The sequence below is a fragment of the Erythrolamprus reginae genome, chromosome 1, assembly GCF_031021105.1.
Source record: "Erythrolamprus reginae isolate rEryReg1 chromosome 1, rEryReg1.hap1, whole genome shotgun sequence".
In the NCBI taxonomy this organism is placed as follows: domain Eukaryota; kingdom Metazoa; phylum Chordata; class Lepidosauria; order Squamata; family Dipsadidae; genus Erythrolamprus; species Erythrolamprus reginae.
The window spans coordinates 426,334,356-426,350,062 of NC_091950.1; the positions used below are offsets into that span (position 1 = coordinate 426,334,356).

The 15,707-nt window shown below is 66.8% G+C and overlaps 1 protein-coding gene across 1 annotated transcript; it reads left to right on the forward strand.

Annotated features, from left to right (window-relative positions):
* The first annotated feature begins 1,693 nt into the window (after nt 1–1,693).
* Nucleotides 1,694–15,334, forward strand: SLC43A2 (solute carrier family 43 member 2). The gene is made up of 14 exons (XM_070735521.1): nt 1,694–1,784; nt 3,381–3,595; nt 7,443–7,650; nt 7,966–8,021; nt 8,223–8,299; nt 8,478–8,570; nt 9,154–9,287; nt 9,573–9,775; nt 10,281–10,427; nt 11,472–11,616; nt 11,976–12,114; nt 12,262–12,335; nt 13,110–13,233; nt 14,331–15,334. Exons 2-14 carry the CDS (start codon nt 3,436–3,438, stop codon nt 14,490–14,492), a joined length of 1,722 nt encoding a protein of 573 aa, XP_070591622.1. The 5' UTR covers nt 1,694–1,784; nt 3,381–3,435; the 3' UTR covers nt 14,493–15,334.
* Nucleotides 15,335–15,707: the final 373 nt, after the last annotated feature.

The window sequence follows — 15,707 nt, forward strand, 5'->3', positions numbered from 1 at the left end:
CCCACTGAAGCAGGCCGGTTCCTTTGCCCCCAGCCCACCCGCCACCCCCCTCTTGGCTGGGAGAGTCCAGAGAGCCCTGCCGCGGGGGAGGGGCTGCTTTGGCCCCTGAATGTGACCCCAATTGGGTTCTGTAATCCTTCAAGGGGGGCTGAATGAACAGGCCAGGCCCGAGCTGTGATTTGTTGCCTGACTTGGCAATCACAGCGTGCAGGGTGTGGAAAGTGATGCCCCCACGGAGCAGCTGAGACAAAGGGACGATGGGATCAGACGGAGCAGGGGGGCCGGCCCTGCCGAAACCTCGCCAGGTTCGCCTCCCCCCCACCCCCCCAAAAGGGCCCTTCTCGGAGTCTCCTGGAAAGCCTTCCTGAACCGTCCTGCCAAGAGGAAGAGTCCATCCCTCCCAAAGCTCGGGGCTCCATCAGGTGGGGCTGGATGCAAGTCCCAAGTGGGGGCTCTCGGGTCTCTTCGCAGGAGGAGCAAAACCTCGCCAAGAGCCCGGCCTGAAATCGCCCAAGGAAGCAGAAAGGATCCCAGAACAGCTTCGTCTCTCTCGCTGTGCGTGTGTGTCTGCGCGCCTCTTTTGCCCTGGATAAAGTCGAGGGTCCCCCCCCCCCCATGCTCCTCTCGGGGTTTGCTGAGGGAAACACCTTCTGGGGGGCACAGAGGACGACAGGGAGCCCGGGGGGGGGGGCAGTGCTACGCAGCTGGGACTGGACCAGGGGAAGACGGGGACTCGGTTGCCTCAGGCGGACCCACCGAACCGACCCTCCGAAGGAAGCCTAGTCTGCGGAGAGGGGCGGCATACAAATCTGATTAAACTTGGAACTTCGGTCCGCCTGTCAGGCCGCAGCCCAAGCGAGCGATAGGTATCGGTTCAGACGCATCAGCGGGAGGGAAAAATTCGGGGCTTTGTGAACGGCCCGGGCAGAAGAGGGCCGACCTCCCGGGACCGAGACAACCGCTGAGCCGGAGACGCCCAGCGAAGAGATGGAGCCTTGTTCGCCAGTCCAGCCGGCCAAGAGCCCCCCTCCCCCGGGGAGCTATGGGGGGGGGGGGTACCGGGCGGGGCATCCGAGGGCGGCTTTCGTTGCGTGCCGCAGGCGACAGGCCCTGCCCGGAGGGGGCCTTTGCTCAGAGACCCCCGAACAACGCGCGATGACGCTTCTCCTCCCAGGGACGCCTCCGGCCCGTCTCGTGCTGTGAGACTCGGCCTACGGGGGGCGCGGGGAGGGGGCCGCCCGCGAGAAGTTCCCTCCCTTGCCTCTCCCCCGGGGGGGCTTCTGGCCCCTTTCCCGGCTTAAAGGGCTCCGCGGCGCCGGGCGGGGGCCAAAGGCGACGCTCGGGGCTCGGTGGGGGCGGTTCTAGCTGAGCGTCTCCGCGGAGCTTCGGTCCTCCGGCGGCCTTCAAAGCGGCGGCCTCCCTTGCGCCGACCCCCATCGGGAGCGAGTCCAGGAAACCGCCTGCCGCAAAAAAGCCGGACCGGCCTGTCGGGGGTCGCCGAGGGAGCGCCGCGTGGCCAGCTGTTCCGCGGGCTCCGGCGGACAGGAGAGCCGCTCCCGGCCGTCCCGCTTCCCCGCGCGACGCCCGCTCGCCCACCTCGCCACCTTGGCTTGGCGGCGCGGCGCCCGATTGGTCGAGACGCCAGGGCCAATCAGCGCCGCCTCGCTCCCCCTCCCCGCCCGGAGGTATAAAAGCCGCGGCGCTGCGCCGGGCACGGAGCAACAGAAGCGTCGCCACCGCGTCCGCAGCCACGCAGCGCCGGCCGGATCCAGCTGGGCAGCCAGGTGAGCGCACGGGGCGGCCGCCGGCCCGTTTGCGGGGCTCGCTCGGACTGGAGGGGCTCGGCTTCCCTCCGCGGAGAAGGGCGCGTCTCGGCCGCAGGGCCTCGGCTCCCCTCGCGCCTCCAGCCGGCCGGCCTCCGGGACTCCCGGCGCCCGCCTGGGAGGTCCGGAGAGAACTCCCCCCCCGAACTTCGGGCTCTTCTCCCCCCCCGCCCATCCCGAGGACAAGCAGAGGTCTACAGCGGGCGGCCCCCTCCCCCACCGGGGTTAGTTCAGAGAGCCCCCCCTCCTGCTCCCCCTCGGTCTTTGGTGGAGGGCTCAGCACGTGTGCCAGCATACCCCCCACGCGTGAGGTCAGCGGCTGGAGTGGGGCCAGGTCCTTGTTATCCCACTTCCATCCCAAGCCCCTCGCGGCGCCCCCCTCGCGGCGCACCCCCCCCCCGGGTTCCAGGCGTTGCGCATTTAGGAAGGAGGGTGGGTGGATGCATTCCCTTGTGTCCAGCCCGTCCTATGAGGGAGCCCTTCCTTCCCCGTCCCCCGAACTCCCCTGTTATGCTGCCTTTGTCCAGCTCTGGTACCCCCTGTAGGGCAGCTGCAGGGCCTTTGCAAGGGCTTCAGGCCAGTTAACTCTCTGCGTCCCTGTTTCCTGTCTCTCTGACTCCCCCCCCCTTCTGCTTTTCTCCCTGAGGGCCCCAGCCCCCTCCTCCCTCCCCACTGAATCCTCTCTCCAAAGCTGCTGCTAGGTGGGAAGGGGAGGGAGCAGGCCAGCCCCACTGGGACCCTTCTCACCCCCCACCCCCACACTCAACCCCTGCTCAGACGCTGCCCCCCCCCACACCCCCGTTCTGCCCTCTTTGCCCACTGAGGCATTGGGGCATCTTTTATTTTGCTCTCTTGAATGTTTTTGCACCACGAAAGCTCTGGGTAGCCGGCTGGACTTTGGCTGACTCGGTATCATTCAGATTTCCCTCCACCCTCCGGGCACTTGCCCCCCCATCCTCTAGTTGAGCCACTGACCTGTCATGCTGACCTCATCCCCTTATCTCAAGGCTGTTTATCCAGCGCTTTGGAGACCCCCCCCGCCCCCCGATAAAGTAACTCAAGAGTTTGGGCCTTTATCTTGCTGCTGCGTGATCCGGTCTCTGCCAGTTGAGCTCCCCTCCCCCCAGCACCCGCTGGACCCTCTGTGGACCCCTCTGCATGGACCCTCCGCTGGCCAATGGCTGCCTAGATGGGCCGGCCGGCCAGTCTGGAGTTCTTGGAGGAGAAACGGGTCAGTTAGGCAGCAGAAGGCCCTTTCCCTGGCCGAGTGGTCCCAGGATCCTGGCTGTTCAGGGGAGGGGGCACTGTGTTTTACAGGGGGGGCATTTAAGCAGAGGCTGAGTGGTCACTTCCGGAGGGGGGGATTTGTAGGAGCAAATAGGTGATCTCTTTTCTGCCCTGTGGCACGTTCTGTTCTTTTGGAACAAAAAAACCAGCGTCTTCTGAGAATGTTTTTGGGGGGGACGGTGGGGGGGAGGAAGCAGCTATCCCTGTCTGGAGGGGGAGGGAGCCCCCCAAGGAGAAAGGGGCTGAAGGAAAAGCCTTGTGTGCCCACAGATTGGAAGAGCCTCCCGCTGAAGAAGAGCCCCCTGCCTGCCTGCTGCCCACCACCATGGCCCCCACTCTTGCCACCGCCCACCGGCGTCGCTGGTGGATGGCCTGCACGGCTGTTGTGGAGAACCTCTTCTTCTCGGCTGTCCTCCTGGGCTGGGGGTCCCTGCTGATCATGCTCAAGTCGGAGGGCTTCTACTCCTACCTCTGCCCCCTCCCAGGTAAGAAGCACCGGGCCTTGGCCAGGGGGGCTCCATGGGAGGGGGGGCTCCTGGCTAAGCCCCCCCCCAGGCTGGCCTGCGTGGGCCCACCTCTAGCTGCTTCTGGTGGGGATGGGGGGTCTCTGGAAACATAAGGGGAGGGCCCCCCTGCTTTTTGGAGGGGGGGCTGGAGCCTGCCTCCTCTTCCTCACTCTGGGCTGCTTCTGGGGGGCCCCGGCTGCTGGGCTGTTGGACTGGGGAGGGTCTGGGACAGCAACCTTTGGATTTGTATGCCGCCCCTCTCCGAAGACTTTGCCCCCCCCCCCCGTGACTCCTTTCACTTCTTGGAAGTCTTTGCCCTCAGCCACACCGTGTGTGTGGGGGGGGGAGGCTCTTGCCTCTGCCTCCGTCCCTCCTTGCCCCCCCCATCCCGCAGCAGCCTTGTCCTTTGGACCCCGGTCAATCTTTTACAGGGTCCGGACGGGCTGAGACCTTGATAAGAAGCTGCTGTGGCAGAGATTTTATCCAAGGGGGCAGGCGATGATAAGATCCTGCAGGACCAGCTGACTCAAGGCTGGCAGGAGAGGGGGGGGCAAAGAGCCGTGGGGGGGGGAAGACCCATGGTGGGGGGGAAGGGAGGGGGAGAGTCAAAGGCAGGTTCCCCCAATCCCAGTCAGGGCCAGCTGGGCTCTTTCCGCAGTTGAGCCCAGGGAAACTCAGCTCCACACACACACACACCCAGTCAAGGCCACCCAAGCAGCAAAGCAGAGTGAGACCCCCCCCCTTCCTCCAGCCTGCACAGAGCAAGCAGCTGAACCTTCAGGGGGGAGGGGGGAGGGGGCCACTGGGCTCCTGACATCTCCTTCCGCCTCCTCCTTCCCCTCTGGGGCAGCCCTGAGCCCCCCCTCGGAGGACTTCCTTCTCTGGCTGACCAGCAAAACCGCCTGCAATCCTATGGTGGGGGGGGGCTTAGCGAGAGGGGTCTCCTCCTCCTCCTCAGCTGGGGGCTTCCTGGCAGGGACCGGCCTTGTGTGGAGACCGGGGGGGGGGGGGCTGCCCCTCTGCTGCACTTCCTCACGGGAGGGGCCCGGGTGGTGTGTGTGTGTGCGCGTGAGGGAGTGTGCGAGTGAGTGCAGGGTGTGCCCCGTGGCTGGCTGCAACCGGATCAGGGGCTCCTGGCAGCAACTTTGCTCCACTCTGGCTCTGTCCGTCCCGCCTGGTGCGCTGGTGTTTTCCGGCCGAAGTGCTGACTCGCCTCCCACATCCGCTCAGGGTCCCTGCAGCTGCCGGCAGAGACGTCTCTTCCCTCCGAGGGGGGGCGGCTGAAGGCTGCGTGGGGGGCGCCCTCCCTTCCCTTCCTGGGCTGCCCAAAGCCCCTCAGTCAGCGCTGCTGCAGGGCTGCGGGTCTCAGCTGACCTGGCCTGGCCTGGGGGGCAGCCATCTTGTGCCCCCTCGCAGTGGGGGGGGAGGGTGTCCCTGGCGCTGGGCAACCGAGGGGGTGGCGGGCGGGGGGCCTGACCTGGCCTCTCTGGGGTGTGTGTGAGAGGAAGTGGTTCTGTCCGAAGAGGCATCAGAAACGGGAGAGCTGGGCCTAGCTGCCCCCCCTTGGAGGATCCGGACGGAGGCCGGTGGGGGTGGGGCGCTGATGGGGAGAAGCTGGAGCAGCCGCAGGGCTCAGGGGCCCCCCTCCCTTGAGCCTCCCGCCTCCGGCAGTGCCTTGTGCCTGGCCCTGCCTGGTCTTTCCCCTTCCTGCTCAGCTCGGGCCCCGGACCCCCTGCCCCCCCTTGGGGCTGAGCCCGGCCAAGGGACCCTCCGCGAACCCTTCCAGGCAGGGCGTGGGCTGCTTCTGCCCTTGTTTCCACCCGGCTCTGGATCAAGCCGATCCCTGGGGGGGGTCTGTCGGGGGGTTGCGTTGGGGGAAGGGAGAGTAAGCCCCCCCCCCAGGGAATGGGGCTGCCCTCCTCTCCTCTCGGGATCTCAGGGCCTGCTGCACTTGGGGGGCCGGCTGGGTTTCTCTGGCTCTGGCTGCATGTTGGCCCCAAGAGGCCTCGGGGTCCCCAGTGCAGGGCTCCATCCACGCCCCCCCCTCCGAGGAAGGAAGGCAGCGGGCAGGCTGGAGGGTCTGAAGGGCAGCCAGAGATCGGTGTCCCTGCCGGCCCAGCTCTGTTTTCACCGCAAACACAGCCTTGTTTGTGGTGAAGCCACTGCTGCGTGTGTGTGTGTGTGGGTGTGTGTGCTTGGCAGGTGATGGCCAGACTCCAGCACAGGTGTCCCTCCTGCCCGCTTCCCCCCCCCCCCGCACGGACTCCTGGGCGGCTCTCCCTTGGCCCCCCCCGCAATGGCTCAGGTTGCTCCTTCCGTCTCTACGGCCGGCTGGTTAATGTTTCTCCAGAGCCACCTGGGAATGAAGTGGTCCCACGGATGGGGGGGCGGGGGGGCATCCAGCATCTACCAGCCGCAGCCGGCTAGAGGCCTCCTCTGGCAGAGGGCAGGCGAGGGGTAACCATGGGAGCTGCCCAGGCTGCCCAGCACTTCCCTCCTGGGGCCGCTTGGCTGCCTCGGTCATCTGGCCTGTCTGAAGCCAGCCCCCCTCCCCCTCCTCCAGGGAGTAACAGGGGGGGCCAGGACTTGTGTCCTTGACTTGCCCCCTGCCTGCCCCTCCCTCCAGCACCCCCCCCTCTGACGGGCTTCCTGCAGGTATTGGTTCCTGCTGAGGGACCTCCTACCCCCCCCCCCCCATTCTCTGTGTGTTCCCTTCCAACTCCTGGCCCAGTGCGAGACCCCTGGTGTGCCCACAGCTCTCCTGATAGAGCTCTCTTGCCCCCCACCCCTGATGGAGCCCCAAGAGGGCACCCCCACCTCCCCCCACATTCCCCACAGGTCTCCCCTCTGCAGCCAGCCAGACCCTCGCCTTCACCCCTGGACAGAGAAAGGGCTGGAATGGAGACCTTGGTTTGAGCTGACCCCCCCCCCACAGGCCGGGGCCTCCTTCCCCCAGAGGGGCTCTGCTCCCCCTCCTCCTGGGCCTTCGTCTTCCCCTTCTGCCCTCCTGGGTCTGCTCGGGCTTCTGGGCCTCCCTGGCCCTGCTCCAACCCCACCACAGCCCCTGCACCTCCCGACCCCCCAGAGGGTTTCTTTGGCTCCCAGAGGCCTGAGAGCCCCCCCCCCCCCGACAGAAACAGGCCCTGCTGGGCTCCTGGCCCTGCCCCCTGTGGCCTCTTGGGTGGGGTCTCCTGAGCAGGCTGGGCACCCCCCACTGGGCTGCCCGGCAGTTCTGTTCTCCTGCCAGGAGCCTCGGCTGGGATCAGGGCGGGGGGGGGGCGTCTTCTAGGGGGGGGTGCAGGGAGTTTCCACTGCTTGCAAAGACATCATGTACCCGATTTTGCTGTGTTGAACTTAAAACCCACTTCTATCAGTTGCCCCCCCCCCTTTTTAATAGACGTTTTATATTACCTGCACGCAATGGCTCTTCGATAACATGGTTTTATGGTTTTATCATTATTTATTGCCTGTTTTTATTCCCTTAAATTGATGGGCTCATTGTTCAAATTGATGTTGTAAACTAGTGTGGGTTGGTCAGCCAGGAGGGTGTTGTGACTCGAGGGCAGGAGAGGCGAGGGGTCCTCAGGCTCTATGGACCCCCAGGCTAAGCGGGGGGAGGGGGGCTCGCACACCCACTGGCCTCTTCTCCAGGCACGGAGCCCCCCCTCTCCGAGACACCACCTGGGCCCATTCAGGTCCATCCCACCGTCCGGCTGAGGAGGAGGAGGAGGCTTGGATGCCCGGGGGGAGGGCAGGGCTGGGGATGGTCACCCAGGCAGGGGGGAGATCCAGCCTCCTGCCCTGCCCCCCCTTTTTCCCCCTGCAGATAATTCGATGGGGGCAGCCTGGACAAATGGGACGGCCGCCCCGGAGCCGGACGTGGCCCGCATGAACGGCTGGCCGATCTGCCCAGAGCAGGACGAGACCCTCAACCTGGCCTTCACAGTGGGCTCCTTCCTGCTCAGCGCCATCACCTTGCCCCTCGGCATCGTCATGGACAAGTACGGCCCCCGCAAGCTGAGGCTGCTGGGCAGGTAGGCCGGGCGGGGGTCCTGGCGGGGGTCTAGGCCGGGCGGGGGTCCTGGCGGCAGAAGCACAGAGCGCTCCCCTCCCCTCCCCTCACCCCTTCCGGTGAGAGCCACCTGGTCCACGTGCCAGGGAGAGAGGGCCTGCTAAGCAGAGGGCCGGAGGGTCAGCCTGGAGGTTCCTGGGAAGGGGGAGGGGGGCAGCTGGGGGCTGTGTCCTGTGTCATCAGGGTGGGGGAAGGGCAGCCGGGCAGGGGACCGGCCGAGGGGACGGGGGCCTGTGGTGGGACCCGATCCAGCCTCCCCACCCGCCTGCCTTTGCAGCGCCTGCTTTGCCGTCTCCTGCGTGATGATCGCCTATGGGGCCAGCAACCCGGACTGTGAGTGTGCCCGCGGGTGCCCCTGAGGGGGAGAGGGTGGGGCAGGGTGGGGGGACAGCTTCTGTGAGGGGGGAGCCCTTCCTAGTGGGGGGTGAGAGGGGACAGGCAGGGCACCTCTCCAGTCGCCCCCCCCTGTGCTGCCCCCCCTGCTCCTGGCCAGTCAGGGTGGCGTCCGAGCGCTTTCTTCTCCCTCCGCCGCAGCCCTGTCGGTGCTCATCTTCATCTCGCTGTCACTCAACGGCTTTGGGGGGATGTGCATGACCTTCACCTCCCTCACCGTGAGTGCCGCCCCCCCGCCCCCCGTTCCTCCCAGATTGTGGCTCTGGGGTCTCTGGGGGGGATGGAGACCCCACTGCCGACCCACCCCCACAGCTCCCCCTGCCCTTGCCTGGGGGTCAACTGGAGAGCCCCTCCCGCCTGCGGCCCTGACCCCTCCCGTCTCCCTTCACCCCCCAGCTGCCCAACATGTTCGGGGACCTCCGCTCCACCTTCATTGCCCTCATGATCGGCTCCTACGCCTCCTCGGCGGTGACCTTCCCCGGGATCAAGGTAGGTGGGAGAGCAGGCGGGGAAGGGAATCTCTTTCCCCTTAGGGAACCCCCCCCCAGGGAGCAAGCCAGACCCCCAGCCCTTGGGGGGGTGCTCACCCTCCTCCTCTGGCGCCCTTCCTGAAAGTTGTGTTGTGAATGGGGGAAGGCAGATGTGCGAAGGAGGGGGGATGATTGGCTGCCCCCATGGGGGTGGGGGGAGTTGGGGGAGTGGCCAGGCAGCACCCAGGCCCACCAGGAGCTGGGATGAGCCGTGGGGGTGGGGAGGGGGCCCACCACTCTGAGCTGAGCCTGGTTTACGGGCCCCCCAGCCGCCCCCCCATGGGCTCCTCACAGAGGAATTGCCCACCCCAAACTCAGCCCCCACCCCGCTTAAGCCCCCTTCACGGTGGCCGCTGTGTGCCCTCCCATCCTTAACCTCGAGGCCGTGTCCGTCCCAATGGGGAGCCCCGCGGAGAGTTGCCCTGCTGCCTTGGCCAATGGGGCTGACCCCTCTGGGACCCTCCAGCCCCCTCCCTGGGCCTGGGGCTGGGCCGGCCAGCTGCTTCTCCCCAGCCGCCTCTGCTGCCCTTCCCCCACCGCAGGTGATCTACGACCTGGGCGTCTCCTTCATCCTCATCCTGCTGGTCTGGGCCGGCTGCGCGGGGCTCGTCTTCTTCAACTGCTTCTTCAACTGGCCCCTGGAGCCCTTCCCGGGCCCCGAAGACATGGACTACACGTGAGTGGCTCAGGGAAGGGCCCCTGCCTGGCTGTCCTGCCGGAGGGTCCCCCAGGGGGTCCTCAAGGGAACGGGAGCAAGTCCAGCTGCCCAGGATCTGGTGGCCCAGGTGGGCCCTCCGGGGGAAGGGGTGACCGGGCAGCTTTTCCTTCCCCCCCCCTGCAGGCTGGAGCCTTTCTCAGGTGGGGAGGCCCCTTAAAGGGGGGCCCCTCCGGGCCGGGGCTGCTGCGACCCCCTTGCTGCTGAGCCTGAGAGCCGGCCGACCTGACCCCCCCCGCCCCCCAGGGTGAAGATCAAGTTCAGCTGGCTGGGCTTTGACCACAAGATCACCGGGAAGCAGTTCTACAAGCAGGTGACCACGGTCGGCCGCAGGCTCAGTGTGGGCAGCTCCATGAAGGGCAACAAGGAGGCCTCGGCCCTGCAGGACGGCAGCAAGCTCTGCTTCTCCACCGTGGACCTGGAGGTGAAGTGCGAGCCCGACAGCACAGGTGAGGGGGCTCTGCGGCCCACCCCTCCCTCTGCCGGGCGGGGGAAAGGGGCTGTGGCCATGCTGGGTGGGGGGCTTTTGCAGAGGGGGCCCTCCACGGGTCAGCCCCCCTCCCCCTGCCCTGGAAGACCCACTGCCAGGAGCCGGTACCTCCTTCTGCCCCCGGGCCCCCTGGGTCTGGCCTGGTCTCGGGGGCCGAGAAGGGAGGGGCTGCAAGGGGGCCTTTGGTTCCTTCGGGTTCCACCCAGTCACAGAACCTCCGAGTTGGAAGCTGCTGCAGCTGGAGGGGGGGAGGCCGAAAAGAGGCGGCCCAAAGCTTTGCTGCCATGGGTGGGGGTGACCCCCTCCCTCCCTCCCACCCCCCCTCACCCCTGCGGGCGTCTTTTGGGCCAGGCAGCCCTCTGGCGGTGGGGGAGGGGGAGAGGTGCTGGGATTCTGGGGGGGGGGGTAGTTGGGGCCCCCACTGGTGGGCAGAGCCTGAGGGGTCTCCCCCCCTCCCCCCGCAGCCTCCCCCTCATTCATGAGCAGCGTCTTCAGCCCCATCCTGCTGCTCAGCCTGGTCACCATGTGCGTCACGCAGCTCCGCCTCATCTTCTACATGGGGGCCATGAACAACATCCTGGACTTCCTGGTGGAGGGGGACCTGGAGACAGGTGGGCAGGGACAGGGGGGGCGTGGGGCCCGGGGGGCCCGGGGGGGGAAGCCTAGTGGGGCTGGCGGTGGGGGAGCGGAAGAGCCCCCCCCCGAGCAGCAGATCAGAGGCAGCCCAGTCCGAGACGGGAGGGGGGGCCATGGGAAGCAGGTGAGGAGCCCCCCCCAGTATTCTGAAGGACAACCGAGAGGGGAGGGGGAGGCGGAGCACTGGGCCATCGCTTTCCGGCTGCTCAGAGCTCCAGCTGGGCGCTTGGCTGGGACTGAATCCCCAGTGCCCCCCCCCCTGGGCTTCCCTCCTCCTCGGACCCTTCGGTGGCCACCTTGGTGGGGGATCCGGGAGGCCAAACTGAAGGGGCCCAGAAGCTACAGCACCCTGGACGCACACACGGAGGGGAGGGGGGGCTCCGTTCAGATCTAAAAGAAGATGAGGGGGGGTTTCCCCGAGGGTCCCTTCCACCCAGGCGGCCCTGCGCTGCCCCCCAGTCCCTCCCCAGCCAGAGGCTCTCGGGCAGGGCAGGCAGGGGCTGGGGGGAGACTGCTCTCCCGGGAGAGGGAGAGATTGGGGGTGGGTCAGAGGGGCCGTTTGGCCCCTGAGAGGCAGGAGAGCAACAACAGTGGGGGGGGGGAGGCCAGAGGCTCTGAGTCAGGCCCCTATTTATAGCGGCTGGCGGGAAGCCAGGAGGGGCTTGCAAGAGGGGGGTCTTTGGCACCACAGGCTGAAGCGGTGGAGGCCTCTGGCGCAGCAACATCCAGTTGGGGCCTCTTCAGCCTGCGATGCCTCCAAGCGGAGGACTCGGCCCCAGGGGGTTCCCGGAGGGGGGCGGGAAGAGGGCAGAGGGGTTTGTCCAGGGGGGACCCGCCCCCCCACAGGCTGCAGTGCCTGGCTCCCCCGGGGCCTCGTGGGGGTGGGTGGGTGGGGGTAAGAGCCCTCAAAGGGGGACCCCAGCCCTGCCTGCCACTCCTTCTCCAGAGAGCTGGCTTGGGGGGCCCTCAGGCAGGCAGGCAGGGGGCCCCACTGACGGAGCTGCCCACTTGCCTTCCAGTGGGGCTCTACAGCTCCATCTTCGGGGTCCTGCAGCTGCTCTGCCTCATGACGGCCCCCGTGATCGGCTACATCATGGACTGGAAGCTGAAGGAGTGCGACGACGGCCCCGAGGAGGCGGACAAGGGAGACGACGGCGGCCCCCTGTAGGTGCCAGTGGGTGGGGCCGGCTGCCAGAGCCCTCCCCCCACCTCCCTTCCCCCTCCGGGGCCCGTGACGGGGTTGCCGCCGGTTCCCACTCGCCCTTGGCAGCCGTGACGTGGGGCGCAGGAGTGCCTCTGCCGCAGGGAAGGGCCCAGCCTGGGCGGGGAGGCCGTGAGGCAACTGGGTCACTGGGCCAGCAACCGCAGTGCCGTCACCGGGAGGCCTTGTTTGTCCCGGACCGGCAGCCTCCCGCCCTTGGAGGCAGGGGAAGGGTCATGGGGCAGCCGCTGGGCAGGGAGGGGAGGGGCCCTGTCTGGGGGCTCGGCAGCCCTGGTGACCCTTTCCCCCGTCCGGCCTGCAGGGGCGAGAAGAAGGGGGAGAAAAGGCCCCGGGACCGCCAGATCCAGAAAGTGTGCAACGCCACCCGGGCTTTCGCCTTCACCAACGTGCTGCTGGTGGGCTTTGGGGTCACGTGCCTGATCCCCAACTTGCCTTTGCAGGTGAGGGAGGGGCGTGCGGGGGAAGAGCTGGCCGGCTTGGCTGTGTTCCGGGGTCCCCCTGCGCCTCCCCGCCCCACTGCAGGCCTTGGCGGGAGGTGGGGGGCCTGCGGAGGCTCTAATGGCAGCCCGCCTGCTCTTCCTCCCCAGATCCTCTCCTTCATCTTGCACACCGTCGTCAGGGGCTTCATCCACTCGGCCGTCGGGGGTCTCTATGCCGCCGTGTAAGTCCCGCAGCAGCGCCTCCTGGGCTGCCCCTTGCAAAGTGGGTCATCCCCACACCCGTTTCTGGGCCGTGTTTCCTCCCTGGTTGGGTTCCCAGCTGTGTGGTTTTGCCTCTGGATATTGGCTGGCACCTCTGGGCGTTGCTCCAGAGCAGTTCCTGCCGCCCCCACCTGCCTCCCCAGCATCCCAGGGCGGCCGAGGTCAGTTGGGGCCGGGCTGCCTTCCTCCCGTGGGGAGCAAAACAACAGCTTCCTCATTCCTCCTCCGCCCCAAACTCTCAGGGCCCCAAGGAAGGAGGCAGCCAGGGGATGGGCCCCAGGGCCCCTCTGCAGCCCCCCCTGCAACCCCCGGGAGAGCTTTCCTTGGGCCAGATTCCTCTTCCCTTTTCTCCTCCTTCTCCCCCCCTCTCCCTCCCTCCCCCCTCTCTCTCACACACACACACACACAGGGTTGCTGTTGCAGCTGACACTTGTGACTCAGATGTTTTTGCGCTGCTCAGACGCCTGTTGTTTTGGACGGGACGTTTCGGGCTGTGGGTCACGCAGGGCATTGGGTTGAACTCCGTGGGTTGCTCAACCAGGAGAGGTCGGAGAGACGGGCTTGCCTGACCCCTAGGCCCTTTCAGCCCTTTGGGATGGGGGGGGCGCGGAGGGGGTCCCTGGCCCCGTCCCTTCCTTGTTTGCAGAGGCGCCCCCCCATCCCCGGCTGTCATTCAGCCCCACCTCCCACCCGCTGCAGGCATGTGGGTCACCTGCCCCTTCTCCTGCCCCCAGGTATCCTTCCACCCAGTTTGGGAGCTTGACCGGCCTGCAATCTCTGGTCAGCGCCCTCTTTGCCCTCCTGCAGCAGCCCCTCTTCCTGGCCATGATGGGCCCCCTGGAAGGAGACCCCCTCTGGGTAAGTGGTGCCGGCCCTCCAAGGACGCCTTGGTTCCCCCCCCCCCCCCGCAGAAGGGGAGAGGGTGGAGAAGGGGTCGGGCCTGGGGCAGGGCTTCCTGGTCTCGGGGTGAGTAGTTGGGGGGCTTGCATGGACGTGCCCAGCCCCCACCAAAGCACCCATCCCTGAGGGAGGGGCTTTGGGTGTTTGCACCCCGCAAGAGGAATCTCCCTGGAGGGCCCCTCCTGTTGCCCACCAGCAGCTCCCCCTCCCCCCCACCTGAAGCCGTTGGGCCTTGGAAGCCGCCAGTTCTCCACCCCCCACCCCCCCAGGTGGCCTGGTCACGGTCTGGCTGTCAGTGGCCTCCTGGACCGGCTCCCAGGGCCCACATGGGCTGTGTTTGTGCGCTGGGCCTCTGTCTTGGGCCCGTGAGGAAGGGAAGGCCACTCTCTGGGCAGCCGCCTCCCTCTGTCCCTGGCAAAACATCTCAGTGCAGGTTTATTTATTTACGGTTGTAATAGAGTTGGAAGGGACCCTGCAGGTCATCAAGTCCAACCCCCTGCCCGAGCAGGAGACCCCGCCCCAACCCAGCCAGAGGGCAGTCCAATCTCCTCTTGAGTACGTCCAGAGTTGGGGCGTTCACCACCTCTACTGGCCTGGGAGCCACTGTAGCCCGCTTGCTCTCTGCCTCGGGCAAGGCCTGAGGGCCATTGAGGGCGGGGCGGCCCCCCAGCCCTTCGGACAGGCAGGAGGGGTCCAGGAAAGCAGGGGTGTCCTGGTGGGCGGGGGCGCTCTGGAGCTGCCAGCCTCCTGGACTCGCAGGCCTTCACTCAAGGAGGTCGAGGGGCAGGTGGTCCAAGGGTTCCTGCTCTCGGCCAAGGATGGTCCCAGAAGGCCCCCAAGGTCCCTCCCCTTTCCCCCACACACAGCTGCAAAACCCCTGGGCAGCCCATGACTCGTGGGTGGCGCTTGCCCCCTTGGGAGAGAGTGGCCCTGCAGGTGGCACGCTTGGCATTCTGGGCCAGCAGGCCGCCGGGGCTCCAGGGCTGCTTGGGTGCCAGGGGAGGGAGGGCAAGGGCAGGGGGCCTCCCTCACCGCCCCACCCTCTCTCCTGCCAGGTCAACGTGGGGCTGCTGGGGGTCAGCATGCTGGGCTTCTGCCTGCCCGTCTACCTCATCTGCTACAGGCGGCGCCTGGAACGGGCGAAGCAGCAGCAGCACGAGGACGCCCAGCTGTTCCTGAAGGTCAACGGCACGCCCAGCGAGGAGGCCTTCGTCTAGAGACTGGCTGGGGGAGGGCTGACCCCACCCCCACCCCGGAGGCCCCCCCGCACAGCTCCCACCTGCGGGGCCTTGCTTTGGATGCAGAAGCCACGCCTCTTCCGTGGCACGGCCCTGCTGTGGCCTCCTCCCATGCCCACAGTCTCTGGGGCTGGTCTCAGAGATGCTTAACTCCATACGGGTCTTGGCTGCTTTGCAAAGGGAATGCCGCCCCCCCGCCCCCCACCCGACGGTTCTGGTGACCCGGCCTTGTTCCTGACGCACACCTGCACGACAGCCGCACAAGCACACAAGCCTCGGCTTGGTCTGTGTCTCCGCAGGACGTGGACTCCCTCCGGCCCCTCCCTCCCCTGGTCCCCTTGCAGGCCGAGGAGGAGCAGGGGGGAGCCTGGGGCTTGACCACCTCTTGCACCTGTCCGGGGGATGGGGGGAATGTGGCCCCCGCCTACTCTGCAGATTGAGGGCCAGCTTGACAAAAACGGGTGGGTGGGTGGGTGGGTGGGTGGGTGGTGTTGCACAGTGTCTTCTCCCCCCCCCCCACTTTGGACCTTTGGGGGCATGGCCGAAGGGGGGCAGCTTTCAACAGGGTCACGCAGGCATCTTGGCTGCACTGGGAGTTAACCCCCAAAGTCTCCACGGACACCCCCTGCCCGTCTCTGGCCCCCTGGCGCCTGCCATAGCGACTGCTGCCCTCTGGTGGGGGGAACCCTCATAGGCAGGGCACCGGCTCCCTTGAGCAGCCACTGGGGCGGTGTGCGTGCGTGCGTTTGTGTGCGTGGCCAAGACGCCACGGGCGGATTGCACTGTTTTGTGTCTCAACATTAAAAACCAAACCAAACCAACCGCAAACTCCGTCCTGCTTGGCCTTCGTGGTTCTCGGTCTGAGCCAGCAGCCAGAAGGCTGGCCTGGTAGGAGGTCTGGTCAAGGTGCTCCTACTGGAGGCCACTGGGCTGCCCTTGGCCGGCAGTGCTGCAGCCGAGGGCGGAGTGGCTCTGGCGGGGTAGGGGTGGCCGCAGGGGAGCCAGGACTGGTGGCCCATGTCTTTCCGGGATTAAATTAGATTTATTAGATTTGTATGCCCTGCGGAGACTCGGAGCGGCTCACAACAGCAAAACACAGCACAAATCCAATGAGTAAAAAAACCAGTTATAACCCTTAATATAAAAAAGTCATATAATCCAGACAAACCATACATAAAACGGAATGGCCCAGGG

Coding starts and splice junctions, on each gene's coding strand:
- SLC43A2 (XM_070735521.1), top strand. CDS start 3,436: ATGGCCCCCACTCTTGCCACCGCCCACCGGCGTCGCTGGTGGATGGCC. Junction 7,651..7,965: donor AAGCTGAGGCTGCTGGGCAG/GTAGGCCGGGCG, acceptor CTGCCTTTGCAG/CGCCTGCTTTGCCGTCTCCT. Junction 12,336..13,109: donor GGGGGTCTCTATGCCGCCGT/GTAAGTCCCGCA, acceptor TCCTGCCCCCAG/GTATCCTTCCACCCAGTTTG.